Consider the following 16,191-nt stretch of genomic DNA (forward strand, 5'->3'; position numbering starts at 1 on the left):
AGGAGGGATGAAAAGAGAAAAGTGTCATCTGGAGTCTACCCTGAGTGCAACCCCAGTTAACTTATTTACTGGATGACCTCAAACTCCCTTTCAGACAGGTAGGGTTACAGAAAAGAACCACCTCAGAGCCTCAGGGTTTAATCCCACTGTACTTGATTTCTCACTCTTGACACTGACTGCTGTGGACTACTTAGGGACATCCTTCCACCAGGACCTAGCTGCAGGTAGCAGCTACTCTCTACAACACTGCTGGCTGGAGAAAGAAGAGAGAAGTGAAGCATGGACTGCCTCTCAGAGCTCCCCCGTAACTGGCACCCAGCACTTCTGCTCACAATTCCTCAGCCAAAGCAAGTCACGTGGTCACGCCTCATCTCAGGCAAGAAAGTAGAGTCTTCATAAGTGCCCCAAAAAGGGTGGAAAGCTGGAATATTTGTGAATAACTCTAATAACTATCATATATACATAATCTGTTGAGCCCAGGTGCCTTTAGCTACAAGAGGGGCCAATGATGCCCACCTCATAGGAATGTTCTTTGGGAACCACATACATAAATAATAGAGAGTACCCATAGTTGCCCTGGTTGTCATGGACAGAATGATCTAGTCAGCAAGAAATGGAGGCTCTGGGTGGAGAGATCAATCATCAAATCCTACTACTATAAGCAGGTTCCCCATGGCACTGAGGCTGGTCAGTTTTGGGATGATGTTAAAAATACTGAGCTGACAGAAAGCTTGGAATGGAACCACCATTTGACCCAGCTATCCCATCCTTGGCCTATACCCAAAGGACTTAAAATCAGCATACTACAGAGATACAGCCACATCAATGTTCACAGCTGCTCAATTCACAATAGCCAGATTGTGGAACCAACCTAGATGTTCTTCAATTGATGAATGGATAAAGAAACTGTGGTGTATATAAATATATATAGATAGATAGGTAGATAGATAGATAGATAGATAGATAGATAGATAGATAGATAGATATAGATATAGATATAGATACACAATGGAATATTACTCAGTCATAAAGAATAATAAAATTATGGCATTTGAAGGCAAATGGATGAAACTGGAGAATATCATGCTAAGTGAGATAAGCCAATATCAAAAAACCAAAGGATGAATGATCTTGCTGATAAGTGGATGATGACACATAATGGGGGGTGGGAGGAGGGCAAGAATGGAGGAAGGGGGGACTGGATAGAGGGAAAAGAGGGAGGGAGGGGTGGGGGGAAGGAAAAAATAACAGAATGAATCAAACACCATTACCCTATATAAATGTATGATTACACAAAAGGTAAGCCTTTACTTCATGTACAACCAGAGAAACAAGATGTATCCCATTTGTTTACAATAAAAAAAAATTCTGAGCTGATAAATCAATGTTGCCTCATCTTTTCTCTCATTTTCAGATTAAGTGTTCATTTAATCAACAAGTATTATAAAATATCTATGTGGTAGGTACCGTATTAGACCCTGGGTGAATAAAAAAAAAAATCACTGTTTCTTAACCCTCCCCACTCCCCGCCAAAAAATGTAAGAAGAATCACAGTTTATGCCCAGTAACAGCTCTCTATACCACCACCATCGATGAACAAATAAAATCAATAAAAAATATAAATAAGAAAATCTAGATGAACTTGAGAAATCTGCCAACATTCCTTCCAAAATTTTGTTTTGTCCAAGAGTTAAATACAAAAATGTAATAAGTCATTTAAAAAGTTTCTCTCAGGCTAATGGATACTACATGTTCTGGTTAAGTAGATGATACATATTCTACTTCCTCTCTTACTTGCCTTCAGATTGAATAAGCTCTTCAAGATACTCATAAAAGATCTTCTCCATAACAACCTGGTGGGAAAAGAGGATATACAAGTACAACTGACAATGCATGGTTAACATATAGTTTAGCCATGGTAAGAATAAGGTGAATGAATTGGTCCAATCAAACATTTACTGAACATCTAGTAAGTGTGTGACATTATGCTTGGCACTGGGAGCAAAGACAAATGGGATGTGGATTAAGTTATTTAGCCAATTTTCCAACAATGCAGATGTGATGATAAATCTTTGAGGGCAGGAGAGTAGGGCTACAAGAGAATAAATGAGGGGATAGGGAAGAGGAATAAGAACAACATGAAAAAAATCGTCTTAGAGGAACTACAAGTTTCAATGACAGGTTAAATTTAGTCACAAGTGAGAGCCACTAAACAGAATAAGTGAGACTGAAACGCATGCAGTCTAGGCATGTAAGGATCTAAATCTAAATTACTTGAGCTAGAATTATAAGAACAGGAATGCCAAAAGATAATTAGGGAGTTAAGCAAATACCAAGTCAAGGAGCACCTGACAGGCTAGAGAACTTGGACTTGATCTTACAAATATTAGCCAGTCTAGGGACCATGGGCTTGGACTCAATAGGAAGCTCAATAAAGGTTTTTTTTTTTTTTTGGGGGGGGGGGAGTTACACTTGTAGATTATTTAGGCTCCTCTAGCAGTTGTGAAGGATTAATTTAAATAAGTGGTAAAGTAATAATAATAATAATAATAATAGAAGGATTAAGTTAAAGAAGTAATAACAAAGGCTTGGAGAAGAAGAGGCAATTGAAATGGTCCACAAAAGAGATGATAAGGACCTGAAGCAGAGCAGCTATAACAGAAGATTCCAGGATGGGCAGGAATTAATAGGAAGTAAAAGAGCAGAAGAGGATGGTGACTGGATGGTAAAGAGGAGTCCAAAATAACAGGCTTGTTGGCCTAGCAGGAGAATGGATGAGGGTCTACAGAGGTGGGAGATGCATTCAAAGGAGTAGAACTGAGATGTGAATTACTAGGATTTATGTACATATCATAAACACTCAGCTTACCACAGAAAGAAAAGCCCTATTTCTGAAGATTCTGACAGCAATTTTCATCAAAGCAAAATTCTACTGTTTGCTGCCAAGAAGAAATTTCATTATTAACTTTGAAATTGATATCCACAGCTAGAATATTACATTTGCTTTTCCTCCCATCTCTCTCACTACATGTGTACAGACATACTAATTCAAGTAGTTAGATCTTCAGTTGTCTCCAATAATTAAATCCAGACATTGTCAGGTCTAATAAGAGTACTTTATTGTGTATTTGTATGGAAGACTCTCCATCAGTGTCAAATTACTCTAATCTACCTCAGAGGTTCCCTGTAAAACCGGTTCTATGGTAGACCTTGAACTGGTCAATCCAACCTCCTTCATTGGAAAAGAACCCCCATCTTCCATCTATAATAGTACACAGGGAAAAGATTTTCTGCATATTGACTTTGCTTTGGTTCACAATGCTCTTGGCCTGCCAAGAAAGACACACTTCAAAGTCAAGGCTACAATTCCTATTGTGACTGGGTGGTAGTCATTAATGCCATTCACCAAATACTTGTGAATCTCTACCATCTGGGCATACACACTCTTTAAAGTTAGGTGTGGACACATGACTCCTCATGTCAAATGAAGTGTACATGACAGTAACATGTATCCTTTCTGGGTACAAGTTTAACAGGCAGCCTACACACCACCATGACTTGCCCATTGCAAGTGGATTGTGGAAACACATCTTGAGTTTGAATCCTGATGAAGGATAATAAGCAGAGCCCCCCAAAGACCTGCATTAGATTTGTAGTAACATGAATAAGAAAGAAATTTTTGTAGTGTTAAGCAACTGTGTTGGAGGTGGGCTGTTGTCACTGTAGCAAAATCTAGCCCATCCTGACTACTAGTTATCATGTTCTTCTTCTTATGCCCTCAAAATTATCCTTAGTCCAGTATCCCTCAGGAATGTTCTCTGGGAAGCCAATAGAGAATCAAAGTCACAAACAAATAGTAAATATCATATCAATTCTTACGCAGCCTTCTCTTTCAATACTTCCAATTATTATCAATATACTTTTTAATTTCACATTTCAGTCATCTGGTTCTGTTCATTCATTCATTTATTCTATACTTATTGATTTGCTGCTATGTATAAGGCATTCTATAAGACATGGTGAATAAATGTCAAACTTTGGCCTCCTTTACATACTTTTATTTTTTGTAAACAAATGGGATACAACTTGTTTCTCTGGTTGTACATGAAGTAGAGGTGTACCATTTGTGTAATCATACATTTACATAGGATAATGGTGTTTGATTCACTCTGTTATTTTTTTCCTTTACATACTTAAACATTAAAAATATTATTTATCTGGACCACATGTACCAACATCTACAAGATCAAATCAACAAAGATGTCTGTCAACAGATGATTGAATTAAGAAACTGTGGTTTATATATACAATGGAGTTCTACTCATCAAGAAAAAAGAATGAAATTGTGGCATTTGCAAGTAAATGAATAAAAATGAAGAATATGCTAAGTGAAATAAGCCAAACTCAGAAACTCAAATGTCAAATGTTTTCTCTCATATGCAGAAGCTAGAGTAAAATAAAGGAAAGGGGAAGGGAAGGATAGGATAACATAAAGATAAAGGGAAGTTCAATAATGTAGAAGGATGTCAACAGGCAAAGTGGAGGGATGGATAAAGGGAGGCAATGCAGAATGAATTCTTAGAATATCGTGTTATGTGCATATATAAATATACTACAGGGAACCTCACCTTTATGCATAGGTAGAAAGAACCAATAAAATATAAATAAATAGACAAGTGAAAGAGACACTAGTAGAGTAGGGGAAGAAGAAGGGGAGAGGGAAGAGAAATGGGGCGGTGGGGGATAACGAACTGAAATTTAATTCCAGGCACGTATGTGTTTGTTGGGAAAAACCAAACTACTATGTATAACTATTAAAGTCAAATTTAGAAAAAGAAAGAAAAGAAATATTTACCATATCAGTAATTAAAACTACATTTTTAAGACTATTAATTCATTAATTTGCTTTAAGATCATAATGATAAATGCATTATGTCAATGAATATATTTTCATGAAAAATAAATTTTTCAAAACAAATAATTTAGTATAAAGAATAGCATTGAAATTTTAATGCTGACTGGCTATTTAACAATAAAAAAGAATGGCATTGTTTGACATTTTTGCAAATATCCTTTAACATATAACCTTATGTAATACAGTTAGATTCTCATGTTTGTGTCTGTGTTCAATCCATTGAGAAATATTGTTTTGGTTGAATTATATGAAGAAAGACCTAGGACCTTTCAAACCTTTTAAAAGGATATGGGGAGAGGGTTCCTCAGTCCCAACTTTGAGAACCAGAACTACAGTGCAAGGGTGAGAATAGCTGTTACTGGATGATAGTAAATATTTTAGGTTTTGTAGACCCTAAGATCTCTGTTGCAACTACATGCAAGTAGCCAAAAGCAATGCATATCAGCCAATGGGGCATGTCTTTGTTCCAATGAGACTGTATTTACATGACCAGGATGCAGAATGGATTGCTCTATGGGCCAATCTTTCTACACCTGTGATAGAGTATAGGTAAACAAATTAGACATGAGTCCTCTCCTTAAGAGGCAGTAATACATGCCTGCACACTACAGTACAAACCAGAATGAAATAAATGCCACGTAAGAAGCCTCAGAATAGGTGCTTTCAGGGTTTAAGGTCAGTAAAGAATACCTTGATTGGGAAGGCGTTAGGGAGAATGTATCTTAAAGGAAGGAGAGAATTTTGGCAAAGTTTCAGGAGGAAGTAGAGTATTTCACATGGAGAAGTGATTCAGGGTAAAGGCACTAAGAGAGGTGCCCAGCAGATACGAGTAATGGTAAATAGCTGCTGAAACACAGCATAAAGAGCAGTGCAATAAAGCAAAATGCTGCTTCCTCAGCTTCAGGTCATTGTGTAATAGGCTCCGGGGCTTGAATGATGTATGAGATGCCACTGAACACTCCCTCATTAGGAGGTAACTTATCAGCCAGGTTTAAGACTAACAGAAGTGTAGACTGCATTTGCATATGCCCACCCATGAGCAATAACCCTAGATAACAGGTTTTGGGATCAGACTAAGCAAGAGAAACGAGGCAGAGACAAGCAACATCACAGAGGTAACACTGGACACATTTGATGAGCCCACTGCAGGTGGAGATGGAGAGTACATAATCAAAGTGCATGTTCAGGCCCCAAGATGGAGAGAAGAGAAAAGATGGTCAGAAACAGGAAAGTCAGGAGAGGGGACACACTTGGTGAAGGGAAGACTTTGCTGATCAAACTCTCATTTGATTATAAACATACTACACCTATCATCCACCCTTTTGTTAAGCATGAGTATGAATCCTCACAAATCCTAAATTCCTCTTATTGACAAAAAAAAACTATTTTATAATTTCAGCAGACAGTCGATTTTTTTCCAAATCTGTGCCTTCAAGTACCAAGTACATTTGAAATATAACAGAATTTCTAAATTTTCATTCTTTCTCCATTTTCACTCTATTTATACCTGCTTAGATTCAACAGAGATTTTATTCTATAATAAATACAGTATTATATTGTCAATGAAATAATTCATGAAACCTTTCTCAGAACTCAGGATAGAGTATCTTAACAGTAACTGAAAAAAAAAAAAAAAAAGGAAGTGGTTAGGACTATCCGTATTTTAAGAACACTGTCACTTGTTCTTGCATACCACAAGTTTTCTGAATGTCTTATGTTAACTGAAAATAGAAGTCAGACTGGCAAAAGACATCTATTATTCCCTATAGTCTTTTGAAAATTATGACTATGAACAGCTCAAGTGAGGGAACTTTGAAAGTTATACTTGGATTTTCTTTGGCTTTTAAAGGCCAAGAACATATGTGAACAGTACAGTAAACGACCCAAATAATATTCCCATTCAAAAACAAGTCTATATCTTGAAACTGGTGAAGAAAAAAAACAGAGGGATGGAAACTGAAATGCTTGGGGAATCAAAAATGAAAATGTTCTAAATTCACTGGACAATAAATAGCTGGTATGTGGTAGTTATTCCCCACCCCAAAGGAAAATGAGACAGAGCTCAGAAAAACTAAGAATGTGACAACAGAGCAGAAATGCAGAAGAGTCTTAAACCAAAGAAGTAACCTAAAACTCTGCTAGTGAAATGTGTCTTCCAGGATGGCTGCGACATGCATGGTGGGGACAGAGACCTCACCTGGCATGCATCTGTGAATCTATCACCCTTTTCCACAGAGGCTTTTCCATCATCCTCCTGGGGACGAGCTTAACACCTGAGATAGCCCAGCCTCCTCCCTCTCCCTCTCCTGAAGTTCAGTCATTTGCCAAGTCCCACGGGTGCCATCCCCATGACGGAGCTTGCATTATCCCCTCCTTTCTACTTCCATAGTCTCAATCCTAGCCCAGGTCCTTATTCCCTCATCTCTGGTCAACCGCCATCACCTCCTAAATCTATCCCATTCAAAGAACCCCTGGCAGATTAATCTCCAGAATACAAAGTTCTGATCATGCTACTTCCATGCATTAAAAGAAAAAAACTTTGATAGGCCTTCCACAAAATGACTCAATTATTTTGCTGTTAGCTCCCCAATGTCCTGCTGTCATTCCCTCTCTGCCAATTTAAAGTGTCAATTTACTATACCTCATACAAACTCTCTTTTTCGTACTTTCTGGTTGCTTTTATACTTTTTCTCTCGGTCTCGCATGGTCTTTCAATGTCTCACCCTGTTTTTACTACAATCTCCATTTATGAAAATATGACCCATTCTTTAAGGTTCATTGAAAAGTCTGTCTTCCCTAGGAAGAATTCTTTTCCTAATTCTTTTTGTAGCCCACCATCCATTTTGCTAATACGCATTTCAGAGTACATGATACATTACTGTTTTATATTCTGCAGACAAACCAGTCTGCCCTCCACTCTCCTCTCAAAGTGCTGTTATTGTGTGTTTCCCTCATCTCCTTTTCTCCAATTGGATGTCTAACTAAAAGAATAAGGATTCAGGGAACAGCTATTGAATTGAACTTGCTAAAGTGAACTCTCTGGATTCCCCAAGTTCTTAAAGAAGTTTTTAGTTTCTTTTCAAGAAAACTTCTGGGTCAGAGAAAACTAAATTTTTTAATCTGTAACACATTCTCTAATAGTTGAAATTTTTTAAATTATTTAATTCCAGAAATGGTACAAAAAGGAACTAAAAAAATTTTAAGAAAAAAAAATGTTCCACTTAAAATTTAGTTCTTTAAATTCTAGGTCAAGTGGGTAGGCTGATTAGAAGATGAAACAAGAATCTAGAGTTAAAGTGCTGTGGCTTAATTTAAAAAAACAGTTTTGTCTAATTATTATACTTAAGATAATAGTAACAATAGATACTGGATAAAGGCCTACAAAGAAAAACATGGAATCGGACCAGGTCCCTGGCCAGTATATGCACAAACTAGCCAGACACGCTATAAAACACAGTGAAGATAGACACCAGGGATGTGCAGAAGACAACAGGAAAAACCGTAAGCCTTATTTTCTTCTTTGAAGTTCAGACCTAAGAGTCTGAAGCAGCTGATCTCTACTGCCACTAACTGCAAAGGGACACAAGTGTTTTCTAAGGGCTCAAATGATGCTGGCAGTTAGATGTCAAACTGAATTCACAGATAAGCACTCGGAGTGAAGAGCCATTCTGGATCTACCAAGATAGGGTATGCTCTTACACTCTCATAATGGCAAAGCATTAGGTTGGTATTAACTTGTCCTGAAAAGTGGAGGTGAAAGCTTCTCCTTTGTTCTCAGTGGCCTAGCTGGTTTCAGACCTGCCAGTGAGATCTGCAAGAGGAAATAATTTTTGGTTTTGTTCCAATTTCTAATTCAATACCTTGGCAGCATTTGAAATGGATAAGAGCCCTAAGCTTACATCTGCCTCAGGTGACAACTAAGATAAGAAGCACAATGAGAAATGATGAGAGCTTACTCCCCAAAAGCACCTTTAGAGGCAGCTTTTTAAAGGTAGTTACTGCAATTTACATTAGGCCTGAAAATATCTTGCTAAGAATATTGAGAGATTAACTTAATGGATTCTTGTTACAAACCTAGTTTTTAGCTGATATTTTGGTAATTGTTTTTTTTTTAAAGTAGTTCTGTGTTAATTACTAACTATAAACTGATAACCAAATTAATCATATTGGATGTACAAAAATATGGGGAAATAGTTTTTACAAGTAAACATTATTCACATCTGGTTAGTGGTTTACTATGGCCAAGATGGCCCACAGAGAAAATGGGGCTGTAGGTTGTTTTCAAGGAAATGATGAGGTATCAAAAAAAAAAAAAAAATGGGTATTATATAGCATACATGTTTCAAGTACCTCTCCACACCAGAGGAGATGCAAAGCCTGAGACACTGCCCCTGCCCTAAAGGAGCTTTGTTATGTAGTTAAAACAAAAAGATATCGATAATGAGACATCAGAGGACAACATAAAACTATATAATAAATCTTGAATTGTCAGGTACAGATAATAGGAGCTATGAAATTTTAAGACTTGAGAACCTCTTCTGTGTTTCTAAGAACTATTTTATAAAGGAACAGAACATCATCCGGGCCCTACTGAATAGTTTTGGAATGTTTTACTTTAAAAGGCACTCATGGATGGGCAGGAAAATCAAATCAACTATAGCATGGAGCTAAAACTTAAAACCAACAGTAAAGGACAAGGACAAAGGAAAAGTTGGGGCTCATACTGAAAAGAGATGAAATGAGATTGGTGAGCAGGTGACACCAACAGGATTTAACAATAATTTGCACAACTTACTCGATAGTTACATATTTGATTTACTGAATAGATAAGGTAAGTCATATGGAACCCTGATGAGTGTGATGAAGACTTTACATCAAACATGATTGTTAGGAACAAAATATACCACATAAATAGGCAATAAGAAAATCCTCTCATCACTCAAATATGTTTTCTAAAAAAGACTGGTCCACGATTTAATCTTAGGCTGATTTCCAAAGAGTTGCCAAATTTCCATATCATCAACAAACTCAACCTTGTGGTCAATTTCCTTGATGCTCTATACATAGAAATACTTTGATATCTGTATACCTGACATGGAATAAGTTAAACTTTGAAAATATTAAAAACAACTACAATTTTCTGAGCAATTCCTATAAGTACTTTGCTAATAATAGTAATGCCGAATGTACTGAGTACTAAGAACTACCCTGGACACTTCACCCATTTCTAATTTAATTCTCACAACAATCTTACCCTAGTAAGATTAACCTAATTTTATAGTTGAGAAAGCCAAGTTAACAGGAAAGTAGTAATTTGCCCAATGTCAGGAAGCCAGCAGGAGGAGACCCAGGATTCAAACCCAACCCTGGTTGACTACGAATTCCAATGTCTAAACCTCTTATTTGAATTTATTTTTTCCCCAGTAGGTAACACTAAGGAATAAAAGAATGTATTAGAAAGAATACATGATTCTTGCAGAGAAAATCACGCAGGTATTAGAGTTTCACTGTAGGGTCAGTAGATCCCTCTGGCAATCTGTCCCTACAAGTTTCTTATAGTTTAAATAAAAAATGTCATCCACCATATTATTGATGAAACCACTTTATGATGAAGTTCAAGTCCTTCCCTAGACACACATAAGCTGTGTGATTTCGGAAAGCTTCTTAACAAGTCTAAGCCTCATTTTTTCAACTCTTAAACTGTGGATAATAATGGCCTCATCACAGGATTGCTCAAAAAACTAAATACTGTCACATCAAGTATTTAGCTCAGAGTTTGCAGAAAGTAATGAATTAATATCTGCAACTTTTATTATTATTCCAGAAAATTTCTTATTCAAGTCCATTAGGCCTATTTTATAGAAATGATCATTATAAAGTTAATAGTTCAATAATGGGCTCTTCCCCTGATTCTCCCATTATAAAATTTATATTTTTCCCTTAAGATTTAACCCCAAAAGTATGTCCTCTAAAAGTCATGCCACTCCAAGGCCAATATTTTCCATAATCTTATGTGTATGTATAAATGGGTATATATATGGGGGGGGGATGCATATGTGTGTTTTCAGTGATTTCACTGATCATTTTATAGAGCTGCTACCCTTTTGTGTTCAGTCTCCCTCATCAGAAAGGAACCCCCATGAGGGCAGACTCACCTTATTTACCTCTGAATACACGGTGCCCATACCATACTTAATGAGCAACACATGCATGTATACCTCTACAAGACACAGAGGCTATTATTACAGCTTCTTAAAATGTCAGAATAACACCAAAAAAATTCCTGGAAGAACATAGGTCAACAAACACTATTTTACAATGAATTAAATCTTTTCCCATTAATCCAGGTGCAAAGGACATTTTCCTAAGAAGGTGAAATTTTCTCATGCTAAAATAGTGAAAGGCTCAAATCAGTAGACATACTCTATGAAAGTGAGTAATAATCAGTTAAGATGCAATGATGTCACCATAGACAGGCTTCTTGTCAACTAACAATTACAATATAGAAATCTTTGGGGAAAGTTCATGTGGTTTCTTGTGTAGGTTTGCTCTCTTTTGTTTTAGGTGTGTTAGTCTTACCTTCTTAGCAAAGCTCTAAATTTTAATAAGTTAAAGATTCTTTCTTTTCTGCTCCTTGTTTACTCCTTAGCACCTTCGGTCTTTCTGGCATGTAATGGGTATTTGAGGGCCTTCAGTCCTTAACTTAGTAAGTTCTTCCTATCTAGCACTTGAATGTTTTCAAACCACCATCAGAGAGTTCATCTCAAGTGACCCTGCTCACAGTCCTCTGAAGAGACAAGGTCCAGCATCACCACAAGGGACCTGTGCTTCTGACCAGTGCCACATAGAGGCCAGGCTGGTGATGTCCACACTGACCCCATTCTCACACCCTTTCCACTAACTCACAAGATTCTCAACTTGAATTCAGATCAGCAGATCACCCAGAGAATTCTTTATCCCTGTACTCTGGCAGCAGAAGCAATCAAACAACAATCATGAGTTTAGGAATTCTTACATCTTACCCCTTCAGGCATGCCAGAGGATGCCCTCTGCTCCGTGGCCACGAGGTCATTGTCCTGCCCACCCTCCCCCACCACCATCCTTGCCCTTTCCCCAGCCCTTGACTTACTGAGCCATCCCACGCTGGGAGTGCGCCGCACTCGGGGGTCATCGTCCAAGGTGCGGGTTGCTAGGCAGGGCACTGAGTTCTCAAGCGGGCTGCGGGCTTTAGTGTCAGAAGCAGAAGACAGGAGAAGGAGGAGGACACATGAGCAGCCACAGCAAGGATGAGGATGGAAGCATTAATTAAGAAGAAAAAATACTAAAGCAAATCACACAAGCGTGTTAAAGGAGAACAATGACACATTACAATGACACATACCCCCTCCCATGACCCTGCACCCTTAAATGAAACAAATCCCAACACAGAATGAAAAAGTTAAAAAAAAATTACATTCAATCATTATAGTTCCCCAAATACCAATGGATGATTCGCCCCACAGTTCTAATACACAAAACATGGATTACTTCCCAGAGAAAGATTTACATAATAAACACCAATCTCGAGATGTCAGATCAAGACTGTTAATAATTTGTACCACATGAGCACACACAGAGGGAAGTTACACGCAGTTTTATAAAGCACAGGGAACAGGATGTCATATTAGTAAGCAGTTTTCTGATGATCTACCCAACAGACCAGTCTATGAATCTTGTTCACAAATGTAGAAAGCAACATTTCAGACTTCCACCTCTGAAATATTTTCCTTGATGAATATGGAAGTGGCTCTCAATTTTCTGTTGTTTAGCCCTCTAGCAATATGACATCAGGATAAATAATACCTTAATACAGACCCCTTTAAAAATGCATATTAATCTTGATTTTCTGGTGCCTTTTAATATTTATTATACTATAATTTTAATACTTGGTGTACCTCTGAAAAATCTTAGACCATAAAATAAGTTAGGATAAAATAATGATGCTGCTAAGTATACAGTATGGTTCCTCCAGGTATATTTCATTAAATGGACAGCACCTTCAACTTCTTCCTGAGGACAATTTCCTTTAAGCCTTGGGCTTCATGTCATTTGTTCTGCTATTTTCATCTAGAACCATACTCCAAGGCTAGTAAGAAATGGAATGCATAATGATCCTTTAAGGATTGACAGTGATGTTGTAAATACCTAACCATCAGACTATGTACAATTGGACTTGAGAAGTATTTTTTCTTAATGATATAGTCATTAATGTGATCAAGGCAATAAACAAAACATACCCAATCAAGAGCAAATATTAGATCATCTATTCATACAAGTGTGCAAAAGAAAGGGCAGACAGTTTTTTTAATAGGCTATTGGTGACTTGGGAGTTCAGGTTTTAAATTGAACCATTTACAAATTAATGTAAGTTTATGGCCAAATTTGGGCATTCAGTGCATTATAAAATCCAGAAACATTTTTGTCAATTTATCTGTCTGTGTTTAAAAGCTGTAAATAAAGCCAGGACTTGTGAGCGAGCCATCTGTGCCAGCACCTGTTTGAGGCAAATCTGATGTCTTCTCTTTGCAATCTGAATTTTTAATTGTTTCCCATAATTGAACTTCTTTGCAAGTTTTTATTGCACTAAGAAAAATGAAAAAGGGAAATGAACCAGTTGAGAGTACTCCAAAATTACTTTTGTCAAGAGGGAGACATTTAGAAATGTATATTATCATACTGACCAAGTCTCTCCTCCTATTTCTTTTAATGACATAGAGTCCTGCTTTAAGAGCCGATATTCCTGCAGTCTTGGCTAAATGACATGAGAAGAATGTATACAACTGGCACTCAATTGCCTAGGCTCAAACAAGGAGCTGACTGAAATGCCAGATTGGTGAGAACTGACAAAGAGACTGGTAATGCAGTGTAAACTCACGTTCCTTTAGCTTCCCATGAGTAGGTAGCTACCAAGATTTTATCACTGATGTCATGGCTCAATGCTAAAGTCAGCTGCTGCTCACATATTAAGATGGTGGTAACTAGCTTTCCACAACAGCTTCTCCCTCTCTCCACTCCTTCAGCATGTCAGTGTATGATCCATTGGGAACCAAAGCTAGAAACTCCCTTTTGCATATACAGCCTCCACTATTACTGAGCCTCCTCATCAAGGGGACAGTGGAACTGGAGACTGGCACATACCAGCAAAGAACCTGGCTGCAAAGACAGGCATAAAAATGCAACTGCCCATAGAGACTTGGCACCTGTGCTTTAGCAAAGCCTGATTGGAGCCATCTGGCTGCTCACCCTCATGAAAACTGGGAGGCTCACTGCATCCATTACTTTTATTGGCAAATTCCAACATTTTGAATTGTTGGGCCCTCGGTGTTCTGTACAGGAAGAGACACAAACTGTAACCCTTTCTTGTTATTTTATCTTTCTTCATAAATTTACTCCAAACATCAAATTTTTAAAAGTTGTTCCCAAAGTTGCAGCTGAACTTTTCATAATTAGACCACAGTAATGATATATTATACACATCTTTAAAAATGCTTTCATTGTTCTCCTTGATGCTTGAGCTACAAAATCAACAGCTTTGCTATCATCTTACATAGTTTAAATCATGTCTGCCATAAACAAGGTAAAAATCTTATTTATATCATACTTGATGAGGAAAAAGGTAAAGTTCTAAAGATTTTTGAGTGATGGTTTCCAATATCTAGATTGTGTTAGAAGGAAAAATTTTTGCTTAATGATTCATGTTCCCCTTGGGAATCAACTTGTCCAAAGACATCCATCCTAATCTATTCAAGTGAATGTGTCTCTACTTGACTTATGCAAACAAACCAAGGCAACTTCTGCAGCAAAATGCTTTTTCAACAATAGTATTAAGAATAAAATGAAGTTTATTCATGTTAAAATGTATGACTCTCTTGGAAATGCAATACTGTGTGTTTAAATTGTTAGTAAGCACCTACTATGCATCCCCACTGTTATTTCACCAAGGAAATCTTACCTAAAATCATAGCAGTATTTCACCTATAAACCCTTGAGATACATTGCCTAGAAATCTTAATTTGGAAAGCCAATAAGACAGTCTGCCATGTTTGATGTGAATTCTTGCAGATAAAGAACAGCCACCAAGGGGCTGGGATTGTAACTCAGTGGTAGAGCACTTATCTAGCACATGTGAGGCATTGGGTTCCATCCTTAGCACCACATAAATAAATAAAATAAAGGTATTATGTCCATCTATAACAAAAAAAAAAAAAAAAAAAAAAAAAAAACAGCCACCAGGGTCACAAAATAAGGGAACTGGACTCATGATGTATGGGAAATAAATTATGGTTGAGGAAGCTTCTTCCCCTTGTAGTGGAATTATCATATTGCTACTAGGCACACTAGATCCTCCACTGATTATGCTTGTGCAAGTTATTTTACATTTTAATTTCAGGTTTTTCACCTGCAGATGAAGATTATTTACATACATTTGAAATATGGTAGAGAATAATGCCTGGTATATACAAGGTGCTTAAATAATAGGAGGTATCGTTAACAGAATGATGTTGCAAGACTGTACTCAACAGTCTGAATGGTATTGGAAAACACTACAGACAACAACTTTGGTCTAATTTAAATTCAACTTTAAGATCCGAAATTGGAATGCCAAAAGATATCTGCACTCACTTGTTTATTGTAGCACTATTCACAATACCCAAGTTATAAAATCAACCTAAGTGCTCATCAACTGATAAATGGATAAAGAAAATGTGATGTATATCAATAAAACAGAGTACTATCAGTCCTATTAAAAAAAAAAAAAGAGGAAAATTTTGGTTTTTGGAGAAAACAAGTGAACCTAGAGGTCAATGTTAAGCCAAGCAGAGAAAGAAAAATATCACTTCTCTCACTTATTATATGTGGACTCTAAAATAATAGAACTCATAGAAGCAGAAGATAGAATAGTGGTTACCAGAAGCTAGGGAGTTGGAAAAATGGGGAGATGTTGGTCAAAGGGTACAATGTTTCAATTAAAAAAGAGGAATACCTGATAAGTATTTGAGGTGATGAATAATACTTTAAAAAATTTTTTTAGTTATAGATGGACACAATACCTTTATTTATTTATTTTTATGCAGTACTGAGGATTGAACCCAGTGCTTCACATGTGCTAGCCACTGAACTACACCCCAAGCCCCATGAATAGTACTTTATCAGCTTGATTCAATTATTCTACCTTGTATGCATATATCGCAGCATCACTTTGTACTCCATAAATAAATACAATTATCATTGTCAAT

The 16,191-nt window shown here is 37.1% G+C and overlaps 1 protein-coding gene across 7 annotated transcripts in view; it reads right to left on the reverse strand.

Annotated features, from left to right (window-relative positions):
* Positions 1-16,191, reverse strand: part of SLC4A4 (solute carrier family 4 member 4) — a 327,400-nt gene that overhangs the window by 158,387 nt on the left and 152,822 nt on the right. For 2 of the 7 annotated variants that reach the window (XM_079152708.1, XM_079152706.1), the window contains exon 7: positions 12,045-12,140. The exons of the other annotated variants lie outside the window; for them this stretch is intronic. In XM_079152708.1, coding sequence (XP_079008834.1) covers positions 12,045-12,140 — 96 coding nt within the window. The remainder of the gene's footprint in view (positions 1-12,044; positions 12,141-16,191) is intronic. 7 annotated transcript variants of the gene reach the window in all.

This window comes from Sciurus vulgaris (genome assembly GCF_902686455.1).
Source record: "Sciurus vulgaris genome assembly, chromosome: 9".
NCBI lineage: Eukaryota > Metazoa > Chordata > Mammalia > Rodentia > Sciuridae > Sciurus > Sciurus vulgaris.